This window comes from Rana temporaria, chromosome 7 (assembly GCF_905171775.1).
Source record: "Rana temporaria chromosome 7, aRanTem1.1, whole genome shotgun sequence".
NCBI classification, from domain to species: domain Eukaryota; kingdom Metazoa; phylum Chordata; class Amphibia; order Anura; family Ranidae; genus Rana; species Rana temporaria.
In genome coordinates this window covers 205523323-205544254 of record NC_053495.1, presented here as the reverse complement: position 1 = coordinate 205544254, position 20932 = coordinate 205523323, and the positions used below count along the sequence as shown (strand labels likewise).

At 49.6% G+C, this 20932-nt stretch overlaps 1 protein-coding gene across 1 annotated transcript in view; it reads right to left on the bottom strand.

Annotated features, from left to right (window-relative positions):
* The window catches only part of LOC120946264 (mucin-2-like), a 64692-nt gene extending 44355 nt beyond the window's left edge, over window positions 1-20337 (bottom strand). Inside the window, exon 1 of the mRNA XM_040361092.1 lies at window positions 20304-20337. Within this exon, the coding sequence (XP_040217026.1) occupies window positions 20304-20337 (34 nt within the window). The remainder of the gene's footprint in view (window positions 1-20303) is intronic.
* Between the last annotated feature and the right edge of the window lie 595 nt (window positions 20338-20932).

Here is a 20932-nt window from a genome sequence, read left to right as displayed (position 1 = left end):
GAAACCGATCCGCGGATCAATTTCAGCGGATCGATCCTCTCGTGTGTACGGGGCCTTAGACTTGAGAGGCTGTGAGGCGGGCGGCGACGGGCAGAAAGTGCTGATTGTTGCCGTTGCTAGTAAAGAAAAAATATGTATGTATATAAGTCGTAGCCATAGAATCATTTGTAAAGGGGAGGAGTTAGTAAGATGACCACGCCCATGTGGGGGGCGCCATAAATATTTCTGAACCCAGGCGTCTGTGACCCTAGGATCGGCCCTGGCCAGTGTTTGTGAACATCTGACTTAGCATATCTGGATTCTGAGATCCAAGCTTTCCTACCACATTATAATGCCGCCACCATCGTGTTCGATGGAGCGTTTAAAGGTCATCAACTTTACAAAATAAATCAATTTGAATGTGACTAACTATCACTAATTTTATAATGACCAGGACTACTCTCCTGTCTTGGCTGGCTTGGAGCCAAGAACTTTTTTGCCGATTTTGGCAAAGGCAACCCCCCCCACCCATTAAATGAAAGATGACGTCCTAATGGTTGGTGTGGACAATTGCCCCACGTACTTCAGATTTGGTGGTTCTGGTTTCTATATGAGCTCCATCAGAATGTAAAAAACAAATAGAAGTTGTACGCAGGACTTTCTCTGTGACTGATGAATGTTGTGGGTGACTCCTTTGATAGATATGTTTTCTTAACACACCCTCATAAAGAGGCTCATAGAGGTCATCACAGATCTGCTCTACGTTTCCTCCTGAGGACTTCCGGTAGAATGTTAAGTATCACCTGCCAAAATAATATCCAGTTTTACGGCTGTTTTGATATTTCCTCTTCGCTGGATACAATATATATTACTCATGTGTGAGAGCACTTTCACAATCCTGCGCACGTTTCTTATTATACTCAATATTTGTTTGACAGACACCTTGAAATAATCGCAATCAAGGCTATTTAAGGTAACCAGATGGTATACTGTATCTGAGAAATATTAATGTGCTCCCTGGAATGGGCAGCAAACATCTACAGCAGCCATTCTCAACCTTTATAATATGGAGGCAATGGCGGACTGACCATTCTGGCACTCGGGCACTGCCCGAGGGACCCATGCCACTAGAGGGCCCCATCAGGGTTGCCAGCCTCAGTAAAACCAGGGACAGTATGTAAAAATCTGTATTTTTTTATATCTGTCCCTAAAATGTCCCTTACCGACATCCTTTTGATCTAAAAATCCCAAGATTATAGCTGCCCCGCCTCTCCAGTACCCTTTCAGTGTGTGTATGTATATTCTGTGTGTATGTATACTGTGTGTGTATACTGTGTATGTATACTGTATGTGTGTGTATACTGTGTGGCCCCATAATCTATTGCCTGGGAGCCCCATAATCTCCTATTGCCTGGGGGCACCATAATCTCCTATTGCCCGGGGGCCCCATAATCTCCTATTGCCCATGGGGCCCCATAATCTCCTATTGCCTGGGGGGCCCCATAATCTCCTATTGCCCGGGGGGCCCCATAATCTCCTATTGCCCGGGGGCCCCATGAGTTGTCAGTCCGCCCCTGACTGTGTATGTATACTGTATGTGTGTGTGTGTGTATACTGTGTGGCCCCATAATCTATTGCCTGGGAGCCCCATAATCTCCTATTGCCCGGGGGGCCCCATAATCTCCTATTGTCCGGGGGCCCCATTAACTCCTATTGCCTGGGAGCCCCATAATCTCCTATTGCCCGGGGGGCCCCATAATCTCCTATTGTCCGGGGGCCCCATGATCTCCTATTGCCTGGGAGCCCCATAATCTCCTATTGCCTGGGGGCCCCATAATCTCCTATTGCCCGGGGGCCCCATAATCTCCTATTGCCTTGGGGCTCCATAATCTCCTATTGTCTGGGCGCCCCATAATCTCCTATTGTCTGGGCGCCCCATAATCTCCTATTGCCTGGGGGCACCATAATCTCCTATTGCCCAGGGGCCCCATAATCTCCTTTTGCCTGGGGGGCCCCATAATCTCCTATTGCCCGGGGGCCCCATAATCTCCTATTGCCCGGGGGGCCCCATAATCTCCTATTGCCCGGAGGCCCCATAATCTCCTATTGCCCGGGGGGCCCCATAATCTCCTATTGCCCGTGGGGCCCCATAATCTCCTATTGCCCGGGGGGCCCCATAATCTCCTATTGCCTGGGAGCCCCATAATCTCCTATTGCCCGGGGGGCCCATAATCTCCTGTCGCCCGGGGGCCCCATAATCTCCTATTGCCCGGAGGCCCCATAATCTCCTATTGCCCGGAGGCCCCATAATCTCCTATTGCCCGGAGGCCCCATAATCTCCTATTGCCCGGGGAACCCCATAGATTATGGGGCCTCCGGGCATTAGGAGATTATGGGGCCCGGGGGAGATTCCTATTGCCTGGGGGGCCCCAAGAGTTGTCAGTCCGCCCCTGCATGTCAGCGAGAGGGAGAGGAGGCAAAGCTTACTTTCAGCTTGGTTCCACTAGATTCCACCCCCGCCGCCTATCCTGTCCAGGTTCTGGGGGTCGGCAAGTAAGGATCGCGGCTTACCTGTCACCTGCCCACTCCAGGATTAGGGTTAGGATTAGGCACAGCAGCCCATTCATCTAAATGGATGGCTATGCCTCCTCAAAGGCAGGGAAAAGGTCCCTGCGGCGTTTCAGCAATCGCAGTCTGCATGGGAACTTCAAGTGCAGTGCGGTCTCCAGTGTAGGTGCGATTTCCAGTGCATGCGACGTTCCATTAGCATTAATGGCGCCAGTACACCGCTCCTGCGTTTTTCTGTGCGGGTGGTTGGAGCAGATGCATTCTCAGAGCTGTAATCACCCGCTGTAACGGTCAGGGGTTAACGCCGTTACGATATTCCATTCCACCAACCCAAGACAGCTTCCGACACTCCACAATCCAGCAGACAGGACCCATTGGATTTCCCCCAGAAACGAGACACACACAGCTCTGTCTCTGGTTCCCAACGGATGACCCTTTAATGGTAAACTCAGGTTTCTTATATACAGTTAGAAGCCCCAAGAAACAATGGCTTAACTCCACCCACAACATGACACATGGAGCTCAATACACATTCCTTTAGATAATGACATTCAGATAATCTACATGAGCTAATTACTAGTCATTTACCCAGACGTTCCGACTCCGCGATAAGCTATTCTCACCTCAATACAATACACATTCCTTTGGTAAACATAAGTCAGACATCTGATCTTTTAGATTGTGTTAAATCTCATCACAGTAGTCAGCGGATCCCCACCATCTGCTGCGCCTACTACGCAGACTCACCCCCTTTATCCCGAAAGAGGACAGTGCAGTCGTGGTGGGAACAATCATCAATTCCAGACGCGACTACGCAAATGCCCTCTATCTAGGACTCCCCAAATACCAAATCACTCGTCTGCAAGTCGTTCAAAATACGGCCGCTCGATTAGTGACCGGCAAAAAACCATGGGAATCAATCTCACCTTCACTGAGATCCCTTCATTGGTTGCCAGTAAAAGACAGAATCACTTTCAAGGCACTCTGCCTAATACATAAGTGTATTCAAGGCAGCGCCCCCCAATATCTATGCGAAAAAATAAAAGCCCACAACCCCAATCGCATTCTGCGATCCACCAATCAAAACCTCCTCCAGATACCCAAAGCCAGATACAAGTCCAAAGGAGATTGAAGATTTGCAGTCCAGGGACCTCGGCTGTGGAACGCGCTACCAACCACCATCCGATTGGAGTTGGACCACTTGGCCTTCAGGAGAAAGATTAAAACCCATCTCTTCTGAGGGCAAAGGGTTTTTACCCAGGGAATGGACACAGCGCCCAGAGGCGATTCAGTTCGCATGTGTTGCGCTATATAAGTTTTTCACTCACTCACTCACTCACATATTATCATCAATATAACTTTCACACAATACAGGGTTAGTTAGCATAGCACCATGAAATATCTTAGGAGCCAGACTTAATTAACACAATAGACAATAGAATTCAATCACAGCAAGCTTGTATCACTACAGCCAGGTAGCTGGAGGTAATTAACATCAATTAACATCTTAACAGTATGTGTCCCCCACATTGAACGAGTCACTCTATTGACCGATTGTAATTAGTTCTTCTCAGGGCTTTTTTTCAGTGGGAACTTGGGGGAACTCAGTTCCACCACCTTTGGCTCAGACCCTTTGGTGCCTGCTCACCACAATCACTTGTAAACACAGAAGTCTGGTTTCTGTGTTTACAAGTGCCAGCTCTGCACTCTGTGTGTAACCCCCCTGAACTCTGCACTCTGTATGTAATGCAATTCTGGTATTTAATGCCCCTTTAAGACCCTTCTACTGTTTGTGAAATCTGCACAGGTCGTGGTTGGGTTCCTGCACCTATTTTATGAGAAAAAAAGCTCTGGTTCTTCTAGACATTCTTGAATATATTGTGGATTACTGTCCCATCTCATGTAATCCATGATATCATTACTCAGTCATCCTATGCCCCTAGTGGACATAGGATGACCCTAGACACAAGAGTCATTGGAGAAGCTGACACAGGAGTACCCCACACCCTTCAGGAGCCTCTGGGTCCCACGAGCCATACCGTTACACCCGCACAGATGTGAACCTTGCCTAAGGGAACTCCTGCTGATGATATCTGAAGCTCACGGTACATTAGTGTAGTGGTCAGAATGAGGGATGCTATGGATAGGTGAAAAGATCAATGGTGTCAGCGGTTACTCGTCTGAGAGGCAGAAGCTGCTTATTGCTCAAGGAACCCTCCAAACTTTGAAGGAACCCTGGATGAGAAAGGCTAATCTAATGGTTTCCTGTCCGGCACATATTGCCAAATGTTTGTGAAGCCCTCACCATACTGTATGAGCTTGCTGGACATCTCATCTCTAAACCATGGCCATTAACCACTTAAGGACCCATTTCACGCCGATATACGTCGGCAGAATGGCATGGCTGGGCACATCTATGTACGTGGCTCTTTAAGCCCAGCCGTGGGATCGGGCGCGTGCACGTGACCTGGTCCGAAGCGCCGTGACCGTGGTCGCGGGACTCGCGGACCCGATCGCCGCTGGAGTCCCGCGATCGGTCCCCGGAGCTGAAGAACGAGGAGAGCTGTGTGTAAACACAGCTTCCCCGTTCTTCACTGTGGCGCTGTCATCGATCGTGTGTTCCCTTTTATAGGGAACCACAATCGATGATGTCACACCTACAGCCACCCAACCCTACAGTTAGAAACACAAATGAGGTCACACATAACCCCTTCAGCGCCCCCTTGTGGTTAACTCCCAAACTGCAATTGTCATTTTCACAGTAATCAGTGCATTTTTTAATGCATCTTTTGCTGTGAAAATGACAATGGTCCCAAAAATGGGTCAAAATTGTCCGATGTGTCCGCCATAATGTTGCAGTCATGAAAAAAAATCGCTGATCGCCGCCATTAGTAGTAACAAAAAATAAAACTATCCCCTTTTTTGTAAACGCTATAAATTTTGCACATACCCATCGATAAACGATTATTGCGATTTTTTTTATACCAAAAATAGGTAGAAGAATACGTATCGGCCTAAACTGAGGAAAAAAAATAATGTTTTATATATTTTTGGGGGATATATATTACAGCAAAAATTTTTTTCAAAATTGTCGCTCTATTTTTGTTTATAGCGCAAAAAATAAAAACCGCAGGGGTGATCAAATACCACCAAATGAAAACTCTATTTGTGGGGAAAAAAGGACGCCAATTTTGTATGGGAGCCACGTCGCACGACCGCGCAATTGTCAGTGCCGAATCGCAAAAACTGGCCAGGTCCTTTAGCTGCCTAAAGGTCCGGGTCTTAAGTGGTTAATGAAGGTACAACATTTAGCAACTTATTGCTACACTTAGAGGCGCCTCTCTTCTCTTTTTTACCTTGTAAAAAAAAAAAATGCTTTGATATACAAGTGCTTTGGATTACAAGCATGTTTCTGGAACGAATTATCCTCGCAGTCCAAGGTTTTACTGTATAACAAAAGATCCAACACGTAAAAGCAAGGGTCTAGTATCGCCCACTTACCTGTCTCCCAATGGATGTGTCCAGTATTGTCCTCCCGATAGTCACAGCCGAATGAGTGACATTGCAGGTAAGTGGGTCACTTTTATAAGGGAGGTTGTGCCGTCTGGTGACATCATAGATGCCACGCAAGGAGGAAATGGCATTTTTTTTATTTAATCACGCATGGAAACTAAAAGGATGATCTTTTACCCTTCCAAACCGTCCCATTCCGAGCCTTTGCATGAGCAACGTAGAGGAATGACAGGTATGAGATGGGGCTTAACAATAGACAATTATGCGATTTCCCTATTTAATGAAGTCATTACTGGGTTTGGCAATAAATAATCCATTAATCCATTCACAGGTAATTTGCTACTCATTTGCTGTTCCTTTCAATTGCTTGAATTGTTAGATAAACAGACTACTGTTGGCTGGATCATACGCCATCAGTTTTGGGTGGAGGGGTAGGGCACAGCTAGGGATCCTAGCAGGACACGATTCTTTAGAAAAAATACTAACGTAAGTTGGATTATGAGCTTAATTCATTCCAGAAGAATACATTTAATCCAAAGCACTTGTATATCAAAGCGAGTTTCCCCATAGGAATTAATGGAAACTCAGATAATTGGTTCCAGTGTCACGTGCAGTACCGCACGTGGCCAGAGGTGCGGGGGCACCGGAGACACACAGATGTCTCGTGTCTCCAAACGTTACTATAGCACATATTGCGAAATGCTCATAAACCTTGTTACTCGCAATCCGAGGTTTCACTGTACATCAAAAGAGTTTATATTAAATGGGACTTTTTAAGCACCAAAATTTATAAAATCAAACATTTTTACTACAAAATTCTTAAAAAAAACACCCTTGGTATGGCAGTCCTATGGAGGTCCATTTATACTATTGTACTATTGAGTGCAAAATCTGGTGCAGCTGTGCATGGTAGCCAATCTGGGCCAGATTCACAGAATAAGTACGCCGGAGTACCTGCTGATATCTGCTGATACTCCGGCGTACTTTCAAATTTGCCGCGTCGTATCTTTATTTGTAATTCACAAACAAAGATACGACGGCTTTTGGCTAAGATCCGACAGGCGTACGGCTTCGTACGCCTTCGGATCTTAGGATGGAATACTTCGGCGATCGCTGGGTGGAGTTCGCGTCGTTTTCCGCGTCGGGTATGCAAATTAGCTGTTTACAGTGATCCACGAAGGTACGTGCGTTCGTCGCATTCTCTTACGTTGTCGCTAGTCGGTTTTTCCCGTCGCAAACTTAAGCCTGCTATTTCATGGCTTAGATTTAGACCAGCCATGTTAAAGTATGGCCGTCGTTCCCGCGTCGAATTTCAATTTTTTTTTTCCGCGTAAGACGTCCGGGAATACGAAAGGACGCAACGCACATCGCTGTTCAAAAAACACGTCGGGGCGCCGTAATTTCGCTTAAAGCACGGCGGGAAATTTCCTAACGGAGCATGCGCAGAACGTTCGGCGAGGGAACGCGTCTAATTTAAATGGTACACGCCCCATTTGAATTAGGCGGGCTTGCGCCGGACGGCTTTACGCTACGTCGTGGCAAGTTTACATGCAAGTGCTTTGTGAATCAAGCACTTGCGGCGGAGTAACGTAAAGGGGATACGTTACGCCGCCGTAATTGTTCGTGAATCTGGACCTCAGCTTCTAACTTCAGATCGTTCAGTTGAGCTTTGACAATAAAACCTGGAAGCTGATTGGTTTCTTGGCAGAGCTGCACCAGATTTTGCAGTCTCCAGTATTAGTAAATCCACCCCAAAGTCCTTGTTAGTAACACTGCCTTTTCTGATGCCAGTGTCATGGAGCTTCTCATGATATATATGTATTTATTTTACAATGTTTTCTTTTTTTTTCAGGGGGGGGGGGGGGGCTGGGAGTGGACAGTCAGTGTCAATGTTTATTTTATTTTTTTATTATTTTTACAATTTTACTTTAGAATATTTATTTATTACAACGTTTCCTTTTTTTTAATTACATTTTTTTTATTCAACCCTGTTGGGGGTAGGGGGGCTTTGGTGAGATGTCAGGTGTCTAACCAGACCCCGGATATCTCCCCTTTGAGACATGGAAAGGGACTGAGAATAGTTATTCCCCAGTCCCTTTCTCAGCAGCATCAGCTGCATTGAAGATGAATGGAGAGGAGACAGCGACTTCTCTCCATTCATAAATTGAGACATCGTAAACACAGTTTACAATGCCCGGTTATGAATGGACATTCAGAAAAGGAAGGAGCGGGTAAATTACAGATTTACTGGCACCTTCCTCTGCTTTCCATCCTGAAAGAGGAGGACGGTGGACCAGAGGAGCACATGGAGGGGGAGTGGACTGGGGGAGGACCGGAGGAGCACACAGAGGGGGAGTGGACTGGGGGGACCGGAGGAGCACACAGAGGGGGAGTGGACTGGGGGGACCGGAGGAGCACACAGAGGGGGAGTGGACTGGGGGGACTGGAGGAGCACACAGAGGGGGAGTGGACTGGGGGATCCGGAGGAGCACACGGAGTGGGAGTGGACTGGGGGGGACTGGAGGAGCACACGGAGGGGGAGTAGACTGGGGGGGACCGGAGGAGCACATTGAGGGGGAGTGGACTGGGGGGACCGAAAGAGCACACAGAGGGGGAGTGGACTGGGGGGACCGGAGGAGCAAATGGAGGGGGAGTGGACTGGGGGAGGACCGGAGGAGCACACAGATGGGGAGTGGACTGGGAGACCGGAGGAGCACACAGAGGGGGAGTGGACTGGGGGATCCAGAGGAGCACACGGAGTGGGAGTGGACTTGCGGGTCAGCAATTACGGATTTACTGGCTCCTTTCACCTCTCTCCATCCTAAAAGAGGGGGACCGGAGGAGTGCACACTGAGGGGGAGTGGACTGGGGGGGGGGCGGAGGAGCACACAGAGGGGGAGTGGACTGAGGGGGGACCGGAGGATCACACGGAGGGACTGGGGGGGACTGGAGGAGCACACAGAGGGGGAGTGTATGGGGGACCGGAAGTGCACACAGAGGGGGAGTGGACAGGGGGGGCTGGAGGAGCACATGGAGGGGGAGTGGACTGAGGGGGGACCAAAGGAGCACACAGAGGGGGAGTGGACTGGGGAGGGAACCAGAGCAACACACGGAGGGGGAGTGGACTGAGGGGGGACCCTAGGATCACACAGAGGGACTGGGGGGGACTGGAGGAGCACATGGAGGGGGAGTGGATGGGGGACCGGAAGTGCACACAGAGGGGGAGTGGACAGGGGGACCAGAGGAGCATACGGAGGGGGAGTGGACTGGGGGGACCGGAGGAGCAAATGGAGGGGGAGTGGACTGGGGGAGGACCGGAGGAGCACACAGATGGGGAGTGGACTGGGAGACCGGAGGAGCACACAGAGGGGGAGTGGACTGGGGGATCCAGAGGAGCACACGGAGTGGGAGTGGACTTGCGGGTCAGCAATTACGGATTTACTGGCTCCTTTCACCTCTCTCCATCCTAAAAGAGGGGGACCGGAGGAGTGCACACTGAGGGGGAGTGGACTGGGGGGGGGGCGGAGGAGCACATGGAGGGGGAGTGGACTGGGGGACGGAACCAGAGGAGCACACAGAGGGGACTGGAGGAGCACATGGAGGGGGAGTGGACTGAGGGGGAACCGGAGGAGCACGCGGAGGGGAGGGGACTGAGGGACAGAACCGTAGGAGCACACGGAGGGGACTGGAGGAGAACACGGAGGGGGAGTGGACTGAGGGGGGACCGAAGGAGCACACTGAGGGACTGGGGGGGACTGGAGGAGCACATGGAGGGGGAGTGGACTGGGGAGGGAACCAGAGGAACACACAGAGGGGGAGTGGACTGAGGGGGGACCGGAGGATCACACGGAGGGACTGGGGGGGACTGGAGGAGCACACAGAGGGGGAGTGTATGGGGGACCGGAAGTGCACACAGAGGGGGAGTGGACAGGGGGGGCTGGAGGAGCACATGGAGGGGGAGTGGACTGAGGGGGGACCAAAGGAGCACACAGAGGGGGAGTGGACTGGGGAGGGAACCAGAGCAACACACGGAGGGGGAGTGGACTGAGGGGGGACCCTAGGATCACACAGAGGGACTGGGGGGGACTGGAGGAGCACATGGAGGGGGAGTGGATGGGGGACCGGAAGTGCACACAGAGGGGGAGTGGACAGGGGGACCAGAGGAGCATACGGAGGGGGAGTGGACTGGGGGGACCGGAGGAGCAAATGGAGGGGGAGTGGACTGGGGGAGGACCGGAGGAGCACACAGATGGGGAGTGGACTGGGAGACCGGAGGAGCACACAGAGGGGGAGTGGACTGGGGGATCCAGAGGAGCACACGGAGTGGGAGTGGACTTGCGGGTCAGCAATTACGGATTTACTGGCTCCTTTCACCTCTCTCCATCCTAAAAGAGGGGGACCGGAGGAGTGCACACTGAGGGGGAGTGGACTGGGGGGGGGCGGAGGAGCACATGGAGGGGGAGTGGACTGGGGGACGGAACCAGAGGAGCACACAGAGGGGACTGGAGGAGCACATGGAGGGGGAGTGGACTGAGGGGGAACCGGAGGAGCACGCGGAGGGGAGGGGACTGAGGGACAGAACCGTAGGAGCACACGGAGGGGACTGGAGGAGCACACGGAGGGGGAGTGGACTGAGGGGGGACCGAAGGAGCACACTGAGGGACTGGGGGGGACTGGAGGAGCACATGGAGGGGGAGTGGACTGGGGAGGGAACCAGAGGAACACACAGAGGGGGAGTGGACTGAGGGGGGACCGGAGGATCACACGGAGGGACTGGGGGGGACTGGAGGAGCACACAGAGGGGGAGTGTATGGGGGACCGGAAGTGCACACAGAGGGGGAGTGGACAGGGGGGGCTGGAGGAGCACATGGAGGGGGAGTGGACTGAGGGGGGACCAAAGGAGCACACAGAGGGGGAGTGGACTGGGGAGGGAACCAGAGCAACACACGGAGGGGGAGTGGACTGAGGGGGGACCCTAGGATCACACAGAGGGACTGGGGGGGACTGGAGGAGCACATGGAGGGGGAGTGGATGGGGGACCGGAAGTGCACACAGAGGGGGAGTGGACAGGGGGACCAGAGGAGCATACGGAGGGGGAGTGGACTGGGGGGACCAGAGGAGCACATGGAGGGGGAGTGGACTGTGGGAAGGACCGGAGGAGCACACAAAGGGGGAGTGGACTGGGGGGGACCAGAGGAACATACAGAGTGGGAGTGGACTTGGGGGGACCAGAGGAGCATATGGAGGGTGAGTGGACTGGGGGAAGGACCGGGGGAGCATATGGTGGGGGAGTGGACTGGGGGCGATCGGAAGAGCACACGGAGGGGGAGTGGACTGGGGGGACCAGAAGTGAACACGGAGGGGGAGTGGACTGGCGGGGACCGGAAGTGAACACGGAAGGGGTGTCGACTGGGGGGGACCAGAGGAGCACATGGAGGGGGAGTGGATTGGGGGAGGGGGAACCGGAGGAGCACACGGAGGGGGAGTGGACTGGGAGGGGGACCGGAGGTGGACTGGGGGGAAGTGGACTGTGGGGACCGGAGGAGCACACGGAGGGGGAGTGGACTGGGGGGGCCAGGAGGAGCACATGGAGGGGGACTGGAAGAGGACAGGGGGGTTGTGGAGGAGCCCACTGAGGAACACAGAGGGGAGCTGGAGGAGGATACAGGGGTCACACAGGGATGATAAGTGCAGCATCAGGGGAAGTTATAATCACTGATCTCCCTAAAGCTGAAAGCCGTGGAGGGGAGAGGAGGAGAAGTGTCTGTCATGATTATAACTTCCCCCGCCACCACACCGATTGTTCCTGAGTGTCCAGGTATCAGACTAGGCATCGGGAGCATTTACTCCTTCAAATACTCGGTATCGGGACCCATACTGATACTAGTATCGGTATCAGGAGAACTCTATTGGTTACAATACTTGGTAATCAGTCTTACTTTATTCTCTACTTCTCCTATTGGAGCCGCTTTTTTGTACGCAAGGTTTTAAAACTTTGCCCTTTTGTTTTAGACTAATTTGAAGTCATAAAAGATGTAAATTGATATTAAACAACTAAATATAAGAAGTGCTTTGAGAGACTATGCATAATCATTTCTTTAAGACTTTAAGTGACAAATTGGCATTACAACAAAGACAATCTATTTATAGAAGACGTGATGAGGTTCTGAAACCATCTGACAAGGGTGGCATTGTGATTGGCATGAGTAATCAACAAGCAATGGTTTCGAAAATTCTTACAAATGTAGATTGGTACGAGAGGATTCCCAATGGAGTTGTTCATCATCACCAACAAGATGTTGTACAGGTATTTCAAGAAGCCTTGGTTAGTGGTGTCATCGATGGGGCGTCTTTTTGTACCAGTTGTATTGAACCCAAGATCCTCAGATTTTATGCAATACCAAATATTCACAAAGAAACCAAATGCCATTTAAAAGACCAATAGGGTAATTGATAGAATGGGTAAATATGTGTATATATATATATATATATAGGGCTGGATTCACGTAGAGCGGCGCATCTTTAGACCGGCGTAGCGCATCTCATATGCGCAACGCCAACGCCCAAACTTGCGCCGGCGTAACGTAAATTGGCCGGCGTAGGCCCGCCTAATTCAAAGTAGGAAGGTAGTGGGCGTGATCTATTATAATGAAGCATGACCCCATGTAAAGGAAGGGCCGAACGAACGGCGCAAGCGCGCATGTTCACAATCACGTTGCATATACTTCCTAAGATACGACGGCTCAATGCCTACGACGTGAACGTAACCTACGCCCAGCCCCATTCACGTACGACTTACGTAAACGACGTAAAACACGACGGCTGTTCCGACGTCCATACCCTAACATGACTTACCCCTGCTTTAGGTGGAATAACTTTACGCCGGCGTAAGTACATTTGTGAATCGACGTATATAGGTCATTTGCATATTCGACACCTAAATCAATGGAAACGCCCCTTGCGGCCAGCGTAAATATGCGCCCAAGATACGACGGCGTAGGAGACTTGCGTCGGTCGTATGAAGCCAAAATTCAGGCGTATATTGTTTGCTGAATAAGGCGCATAGATACGACGGAGCATCCGTGGACTTACGCGGCAAATCAGAAGATACGTCGGCGTAAGTCCTTTCTGAATCCGGGCCATACAGTATATAAATATATGCACTTATTACCAAAACTATTGGGCAGCCTGCACCCATGGCAGAGAACACGAGCTGGCGACTAATACACAGGGATTAAGTACTTGCATACTTTAAGGCTGCATTCACACCTGAGCGTTGGTCGTTCGGTCGTTTTTTTGGGCGTTTTTTTCTGGCATTTTGTCGCGCGTATTTGCGCGTTTGCATACAGCGTCGTGCGACGTTTTTGTACTTCGGCGTTTTTTATTTTAGCCAATAGGAAAAATGATCATCTTTTCATCACTTGTTGCTATGTTGGTAGATTTTTTTAATCTTCTGCATGGGCGACAAGTTCTATTTATTAAAGCGACGAAACGCCCGTAGCAAACGCCCGTTGTCGCGCGATACGCTCAATTCGCGCGTTTCCCATTACTTTCTATGGGGAAAAAAAACGCTCAAATACGCCCAAACCGCACGATACGCACGACAAAAAAAGGTCCGGGACTTGTTTGAGCTTCGCGCGACAGGCGTTTGGGCGTTCAGGCGTTAAGGTGTGAACAGTCACCATAGGGAATAATGTTAATTCTCCCCTCTGGCGTTTGTGAGCAGTGCGCTTCAGGCGTAAAAACGCCTAGGTGTGAATGGGGCCTTAGACTTACGTAGGCTGTTTTCAAGTTTCTTTAGCTTATGCACTACATTATCAAAAGTATTGGGACGCCTGCCTATACACGCAAATGAAATGTAATGGCATCCCAGTCTTAGTCCGGAGGGTTCAATATTGAGTTGGCCCCGCCCTTTGCAGCTATAACAGCTTCAACTCTTCTGGGAAGGCCGTCCACAAGGTTTAGGAGGGTGTCTATGGGAATATTTGACCATTCTTCCAGAGGCGCACTTGTGAGGTCAGGCACTGATGTTGGATAAGAAGGCCTGGCTCGCATCTTGTTCATGCACTGGCGCACAGTCATGTTGGAACAGGAAGGGGCCGTCCCCAAACTGTTCCTGCAAAGTTGGGAACATGAAATTGTCCAAAATGTCTTGGTATGCTGGCGCCTTAAGAGTTCCCTTCACTGGAACTAAGGGGGCCAATCCCAACACCTGAAAAACAACCCCCCCACTATAATTCCCCCTCCCCCCACACGCCATAATCCCCCCTCCACCAAATGATTTGGACCAGTGCACAAAGCAAAGTCCATAAAGACATGGATGAGCGAGTTTGGGGTGGAGGAACTTGACTGGCCTGCACATCAACTGTTATAGCTGCAAAGGGCGGGGCCAACTCAATATTGAACCCTACGGACTAAGACTGGGATGCCCATAAAGTTCATGGGCCAGATTCACGTAGATCAGCGGATCTATAGATCCGCTCGATCTACGTGATTTAAGATCCGCTCCCGCAAGTTTAGGAGGCAAGTGGCTAATTCACAAACCACTTACCTCCAAACTTGCGGCGGCGGATCCTAAATCCCCCGGCGGAATTCAAATTCCGCGGCTAGGGGGAGTGTACTATTTAAATCAGGCGCGTTCCCGCGCCGATTTAAATGCGCATTCGCCGTCCGGGGAATTTCCCGGCGTGCATTGCTCCCACTGACGTCACTAGGACGTCAGTGGTTTCGACGTGAGCGTGACTTGCGACGCGCGTGTTTGTGAATCGGCGTACGCAAACGACGTTAGAAAATTCAAATTCGACGCGGGAACGCCAGCTATACTTAACATTGGCTGCGCCTGATAAAAGCAGGGGTAAGTATACGACGGGAAAGCCGCTACGGAAACGTCGTAAGAAGACTGCGTCGGGTCCGCGTACGTTCGTGAATTTGCGTATCTCGCTGATTTACATATTATTCAAGGTAAATCAGACGGCGCCATTTTTAAATCGAAAATAAGATCCGACAGTGTAACACAGTGTAACACTGTCGGATCTTAGCCCTATCTATGCGTATCTGATTCTATGAATCAGGCGCATAGATAGGACCAGTGTAAGTCAGAGATACGATGGTGTATCTGTAGATAATACACCGTCGTATCTCTTTGTGAATCTGGCCCTAAGTGTGTATAAAGGCAGGCGTCCCAATACTTTTGATAACATAGGGCCATATTCTCAGAAAAGTTACGACAGAGTATCTCAGGAAACTCCGTCGTATCTCTGTTTTTGGCCCCGCGTATCTATGCGAGTGATTCCTAGAATCATTTTCGCATAAATACGCTGAGGATCCGACATGTGTAAGTCACTTACACTGTCGGATCTTAAATGTAATTCGCCGCCGGCCGCTAGGTGGCGTTTACGTTCAGGTCTCATTTGTTTATGCAAATGAGCCTGATACGCCGATTCCCGAACGAAATTGCGTCGCGTAACCGTCGCTTACGTCGTTTGCGTAAGCGTAAGGTTACCCCTGCTATATGAGGGGTAACCTTACGCCAGTCCCACGTATGCCATGTTAAGTATGGCGTCGTCTTTTCCCGTCGGGTACGTTGTTTTCCTAAGTCGTTCTTGAATACGACTTTACGCCAATGACGCACACGTCGGCGTCATTGACGTTTTCCGTCGAGAACTGGAGCATGCGCACTGGGCTATTTTAAGCCCGGCGCAGGCGCAGTTCGAACGGCACGGGGGCGCGCTTAATTTAAATACAAGCCGCCCCCTTGGAATTACGTGGGGATACGCCGGGCCTTTTACACTTTTACACTACGTAGTGTAAATAGCTTACGCGATGCCGCCGCAGAAACTACAAGAATATGGCCCATAGTGTATAAGCAACAGAAACGTGAAAACAGCCTACGTAAGTCTTATAGTATGCAAGTACTTAATCCCTGTGTATTAGTTGCCAGCTCTCTGCCATGGGCGCAGTCTGTCCATTGAAGCATCATGAAGAGGGAGCTGCCCAAGAAAGGCTTCCAATGCTGTACCTGTTGTTTTGCGGGTTAGAATGGCACGTTTATAGCAATCTCAGAGTATGACGTGTGCATGCAAATTAAGCAGAATTCAAAATGAGGCATCAGCTAAAGTGCACCTGTCCTATATACAAAGTCCTGGAAGCCATTGTAGCCCTCTTTTTATGGTGGAGGGGTGGGTATAACAATGCCATTATAAGCTGTCATGTTAAGGCATATGTTCTGAGAAGTACATGACTTAAGGTATTAACCACTTCAGCCCCAGAAGATTTGGCTGCTCAAAGACCGGGCCATTTTTTGGGATTTGGCACTGCGTCGCTTTAACTGACAATTAATTGACAATTAACTGACAATTGCGCGGTCGTGCGACGTGGCTCCCAAACAAAATTGACGTCCTTTTTTTCCCACAAATAGAGCTTTCTTTTGGTGGTATTTGATCACCTCTGCGTTTTTTTTTTTTGCGCTATAAACAAAAAAAGAGGGAAAATTTTGAAAAAAAACCCCCACAATATTTTGTACTTTGATTGGTTTGCGCAAAAGTTATAGGGCTAGATTCACATACCTTTAGGCTACGCCGCCGTAACTTTGAGAGTTGAGTTTGGTATTCTCAAAGATTTTGCGGCCGAAGTTACGGCGGCATAGCGTATTAGGGCTGGCGTAAGCCCGCCTAATTCAAATGTTGAAGCTGTGGGCGTGTTTTATGTATATTAAGTGTGACCCCACGTAAATAACATTTCGATCAACGTATCCCAGTGGGCATGCTCCAAATGATATCGGCAAATCGTCAATGCTTTCGACGTGAACGTAAATTACGGCCAGCCCCATTCACAGACGAGTTACACAAACAACGTAAAACTTGAAAAATTAGATGCGGTTCCGACGTCCATACTTAACATTGGCTGCGCCATCTTTTTGGTGGTTTATCTTTACGCCTGAAAACCCCTTACGTAAATGGCGTATCTTTACTGCGACGGCCGGGCGTACGTTCGTGAATAGGCGTATCTAGCTGATTTACATATTCTAGGCGTAAATCAGCGTACACACCCCTAGCGGCCAGCGTAAATATGCAGTTAAGATACGACGGCGTAGGAGACTTATGCGGGTCGTATCTTAGCAATATTTAAGCGTATCTCAGTTTGAGAATACGCTTAAATATACGACGGCGGGGATTCGGACTTACGACGGCGTATCTACTGATACGCCTGTCGTAAGTCTACCTGAATCTGGCCCATAGCGTCTACGAAATAGGGAATAGATTTATATAATTTTTTGTTTTAACTATTAATGGCGGCCATCTGAATTTTATCGGACATTTTTGACACATTTTTGGGACCAGTGACATTTATATAGTGATCAGTGCTATATAAATGCACTGATTACTGTGTAAATGTGACTGGCAGGGGCAGGGAAGGGTTTAACACTAGGGGGCGATCAAGGGGTTAATTGTGTGTCCTAGGGAGTGATTCTAACTGTAGGGGGAGGGGACTCACAAGGGGAGGAGACTGATTGGTGTTCCTCTGTACTGGAATCAGTCTCCTCTCACCTGACAGGACGTGGATCTGTGTGTCCCTGAATGGTGGTTTGGAAATGTGGTCACCCTAAAATCAAAACCAATACCGTACCTGCCAGTCACTTCTCAGGCCTCCAGCCACAATCCACCGACTCGGTGACAACTCGCAGTTACCCATACACCAACTGGGATCTGTACCTGATGGGTCCCTACACCTTAACTTTTTTGCCCATATGAAGCTAAAAGGACCTTGTACCCCGGCATTCGCCAAATCATGCTCCTCACAGTTGCCATAACCTGCACAACATCTTACTAAATGCAGGGCGGGAGGGTAGGAGGTTGAGCCTAGCTTGCTGACCTCCTACCAGTGGCGGTGCATCCATAAGGGCGCACGGGCGCTGCCCCCTCTCTCCTGCCACCCTCCTCTATCACCCCTCCTCTATCACCAATAGATAGATTCATGCATTGCATGAATCTATCTATGGCCGCCGGGGACACCCCCTATTCAGGCACCCAGACCCTTTTTGGGCGCCGGGCTCCTAAAGTACAGCGGCGGGGTGTGTTTTTAAAAGCACCTGCTTAGAGCCATAGGCTCTAATAGGCGTCAAAAAAGGTAAACAGCAAGCGCCATGCTTAGCGCTCACAGTTCACCCAGCTGTGTTAGAAAAGCGGATGAATATTCACTTTCCTAACACTGAACCGCGTCTCCACCAATCAGGTGCTTGGGTCTGTAACCCATCACCTGATTGGCTGAAACGACAGGTGCTGTGATTGGATGCCTATCAAGCGTCCAATCACAGGAGAGAACAGGAGTAGAGGACGGGAGAAGACATGAAGCATGGAGGACACCGCTTGCTGCCCGCCGCCGTCACCCCCTGCCCCACCAAGACAGGGTAAGTGCCAGGCAGATGGCGGGCGGGGGGCACAGTGGCAGCATTTGATGGACACAATGGGAGCATTTGATGGGGCACAGTGGAAGCTTTGATGGCACAGTGGCAGCGTTTGATGGGCACAGTGGCAGCATTTGATGGGCACAGTGGCTGCGTTTGTTGGCACAGTGGCTGCATTTAATGGCACAGTGGCTGCGTTTGGTGGGCACAGTGGCTGCGTTTGATGGCACAGTGGCTGCGTTTTGATAGGTACAGTGGGGGCGATTGATGGGCACAATGACTGCGTTTGATGGGCACAGTGGCTGTGTTTAATGGCCCAGTGGCAGTATTTGATGGGGCACAGTGGCGGCGATTGATGGGCACAGTGGCTGTGTTTGATGGCACATTAGCTGTGTTTGATGGGCACAGTGGTGGCGATTGGTGGGCACAGTGGCTGTGTTTGATGGGCACAGTGGCTGTGTTTGATGGGCACAGTGTCTGTGTTCAATGGCACAGTGGCCGTGTTTGATGGGCACAGTGGCGGCGATTGATGGGCACAGTGTCTGTGTTCAATGGCTGCGTTTGATGGCACAGTGGCTGCGTTTGATGGCACAGTGGCTGCGTTTGATGGGCACAGTGGCTGTGTTTAATGGCACAGTGGCTGTGTTTGATGGGCACAGTGGCTGTGATTGATGGGCACAGTGGCTGTGTTTGATGACACATTGGCTGTGTTTGATGGGCACAGTGGTGGCGATTGGTGGGCATATTGGCTGCATTTGATGGCACAGTGGCTGTGTTTAATGGGCACAGTAGCGGCGATTGGTGGGCACAGTGGCTGCGTTTGATGGGGTTTTATTTCATACATTTTCTGCTTGTTTGCGCCCCCCAAAAATTTTGAGCACCAGCCACCACTGCCTCCTACTGAATACCAACACCTCCCCTCGAGGCTCCCCCCCCCCCCTTTCCTTGCCCTTGCCCCAATTAAGAAAACATATCTTGCCCCTTCAACTTACCCCAAACTTTATTATCCCTCTTCACACAAGCCCCTTTAACTCTTGTCATGCCGGCCATTCGTCTATGGCTTTCTGTTTTCTCTCTTTCTCTTTGTATCACTTTTTCTGCAGCATGTAGAAAACACAACGGTATACCAAAATGTAGTTATATTATTTCCAACAACAGTGCTTGAAAATCCCTTCTTCATTATGCCAACCGCAGACCTGTCATGACACTTGTTTCTTTATTAATATGACAATTAATAGGATTAGGCAGCATGAATATTGTGTGTGGTATAACCGGACATGTTAACATATTTTCACAGAGATGCACAGTATGAATCATACAAAAAAAATTAATCTTGTAAAAAAAATGTATTGGAACATATTGATAATTAACAAGTTCATTTGTAGTGAGGCGATGAACGTTGTATGTCTTTATCTGCAGCACATTCCATAAGACTGCATTTGACATGGTTGCTGTTCCTGGGCAAAGAAAAGTTCAAATTGTTTGAAACCCAATTGAACTTTCAGTTTAAATCAGCTAAATACATTCAAAAGAAAAGGTGTGCAAAGTCTTACATATCATTTTTATTTTTTTTAGAAAGCAGCCATAGCCTGAGTAGAAAAGCCTATCCCCTACCAGCATGCTGCAGAGGACATTGGTCTTTGTGTGTTTTCTCTAAAGAGGTGCAACAGGCCCCTTGATGAGTTGGAGCTAGAGCTCTTCATTCAGTAGAACAAATACTGTTCATTGATTGGAGATCTCTAACCTTGAGTCATTGGAGATCTCCAGCCTTAAATCAGTGGAGATCTCCAGCCTTGAGTCATTGGAGATCTCCAGCCTTAAATCATTGGAGATCTCTAACCTTGAATCAGTGGAGATCTCGAGCTTTGAATCATCGTAGATCTCCAGCTTTTAATCATTGGAGATCTCTAGCCTTGAATCATTGTAGATCTGTAGCCTTGAATCAGTGGAGATCTCTAGCCTTGTATCATTGGAGATCTCAAGCCTTGAATCAGTGGAGATCTCCAGCTTTGAATTAATGGAGATCTCTAGCCTTGAATCAGTGGAGATCTCTAGCCTTGAATCAGTGGAGATCTCTAGCCTTGAATCATCGTAGATCTCAAGCCTTGAATCAGTGGAGATCTCCAGCTTTGAATCAATGGAGATCTCTAGCCTTGAATCAGTGGAGAGCTCTAGCCTTGAATCAGTGGAGATCTCTAGCCTTGAATCATTGCAGATCTCTAGCCTTGAATCAGTGGAGATCTCTAGCCTTGAATCAGTGGAGATCTCTAGCCTTGAATCATTGTAGATCTCCAGCTTTGGATCATTGGAGATTTCTAGCCTTGAATCATTGTAGATCTCAAGCCTTGAATCAGTGGAGATCTCCAGCTTTGAATCAATGGAGATCTCTAGCCTTGAATCATTGCAGATCTCTAGCCTTGAATCATTGTAGCTCTCTAGCCTTGAATCAGTGGAGATCTCTAGCCTTGA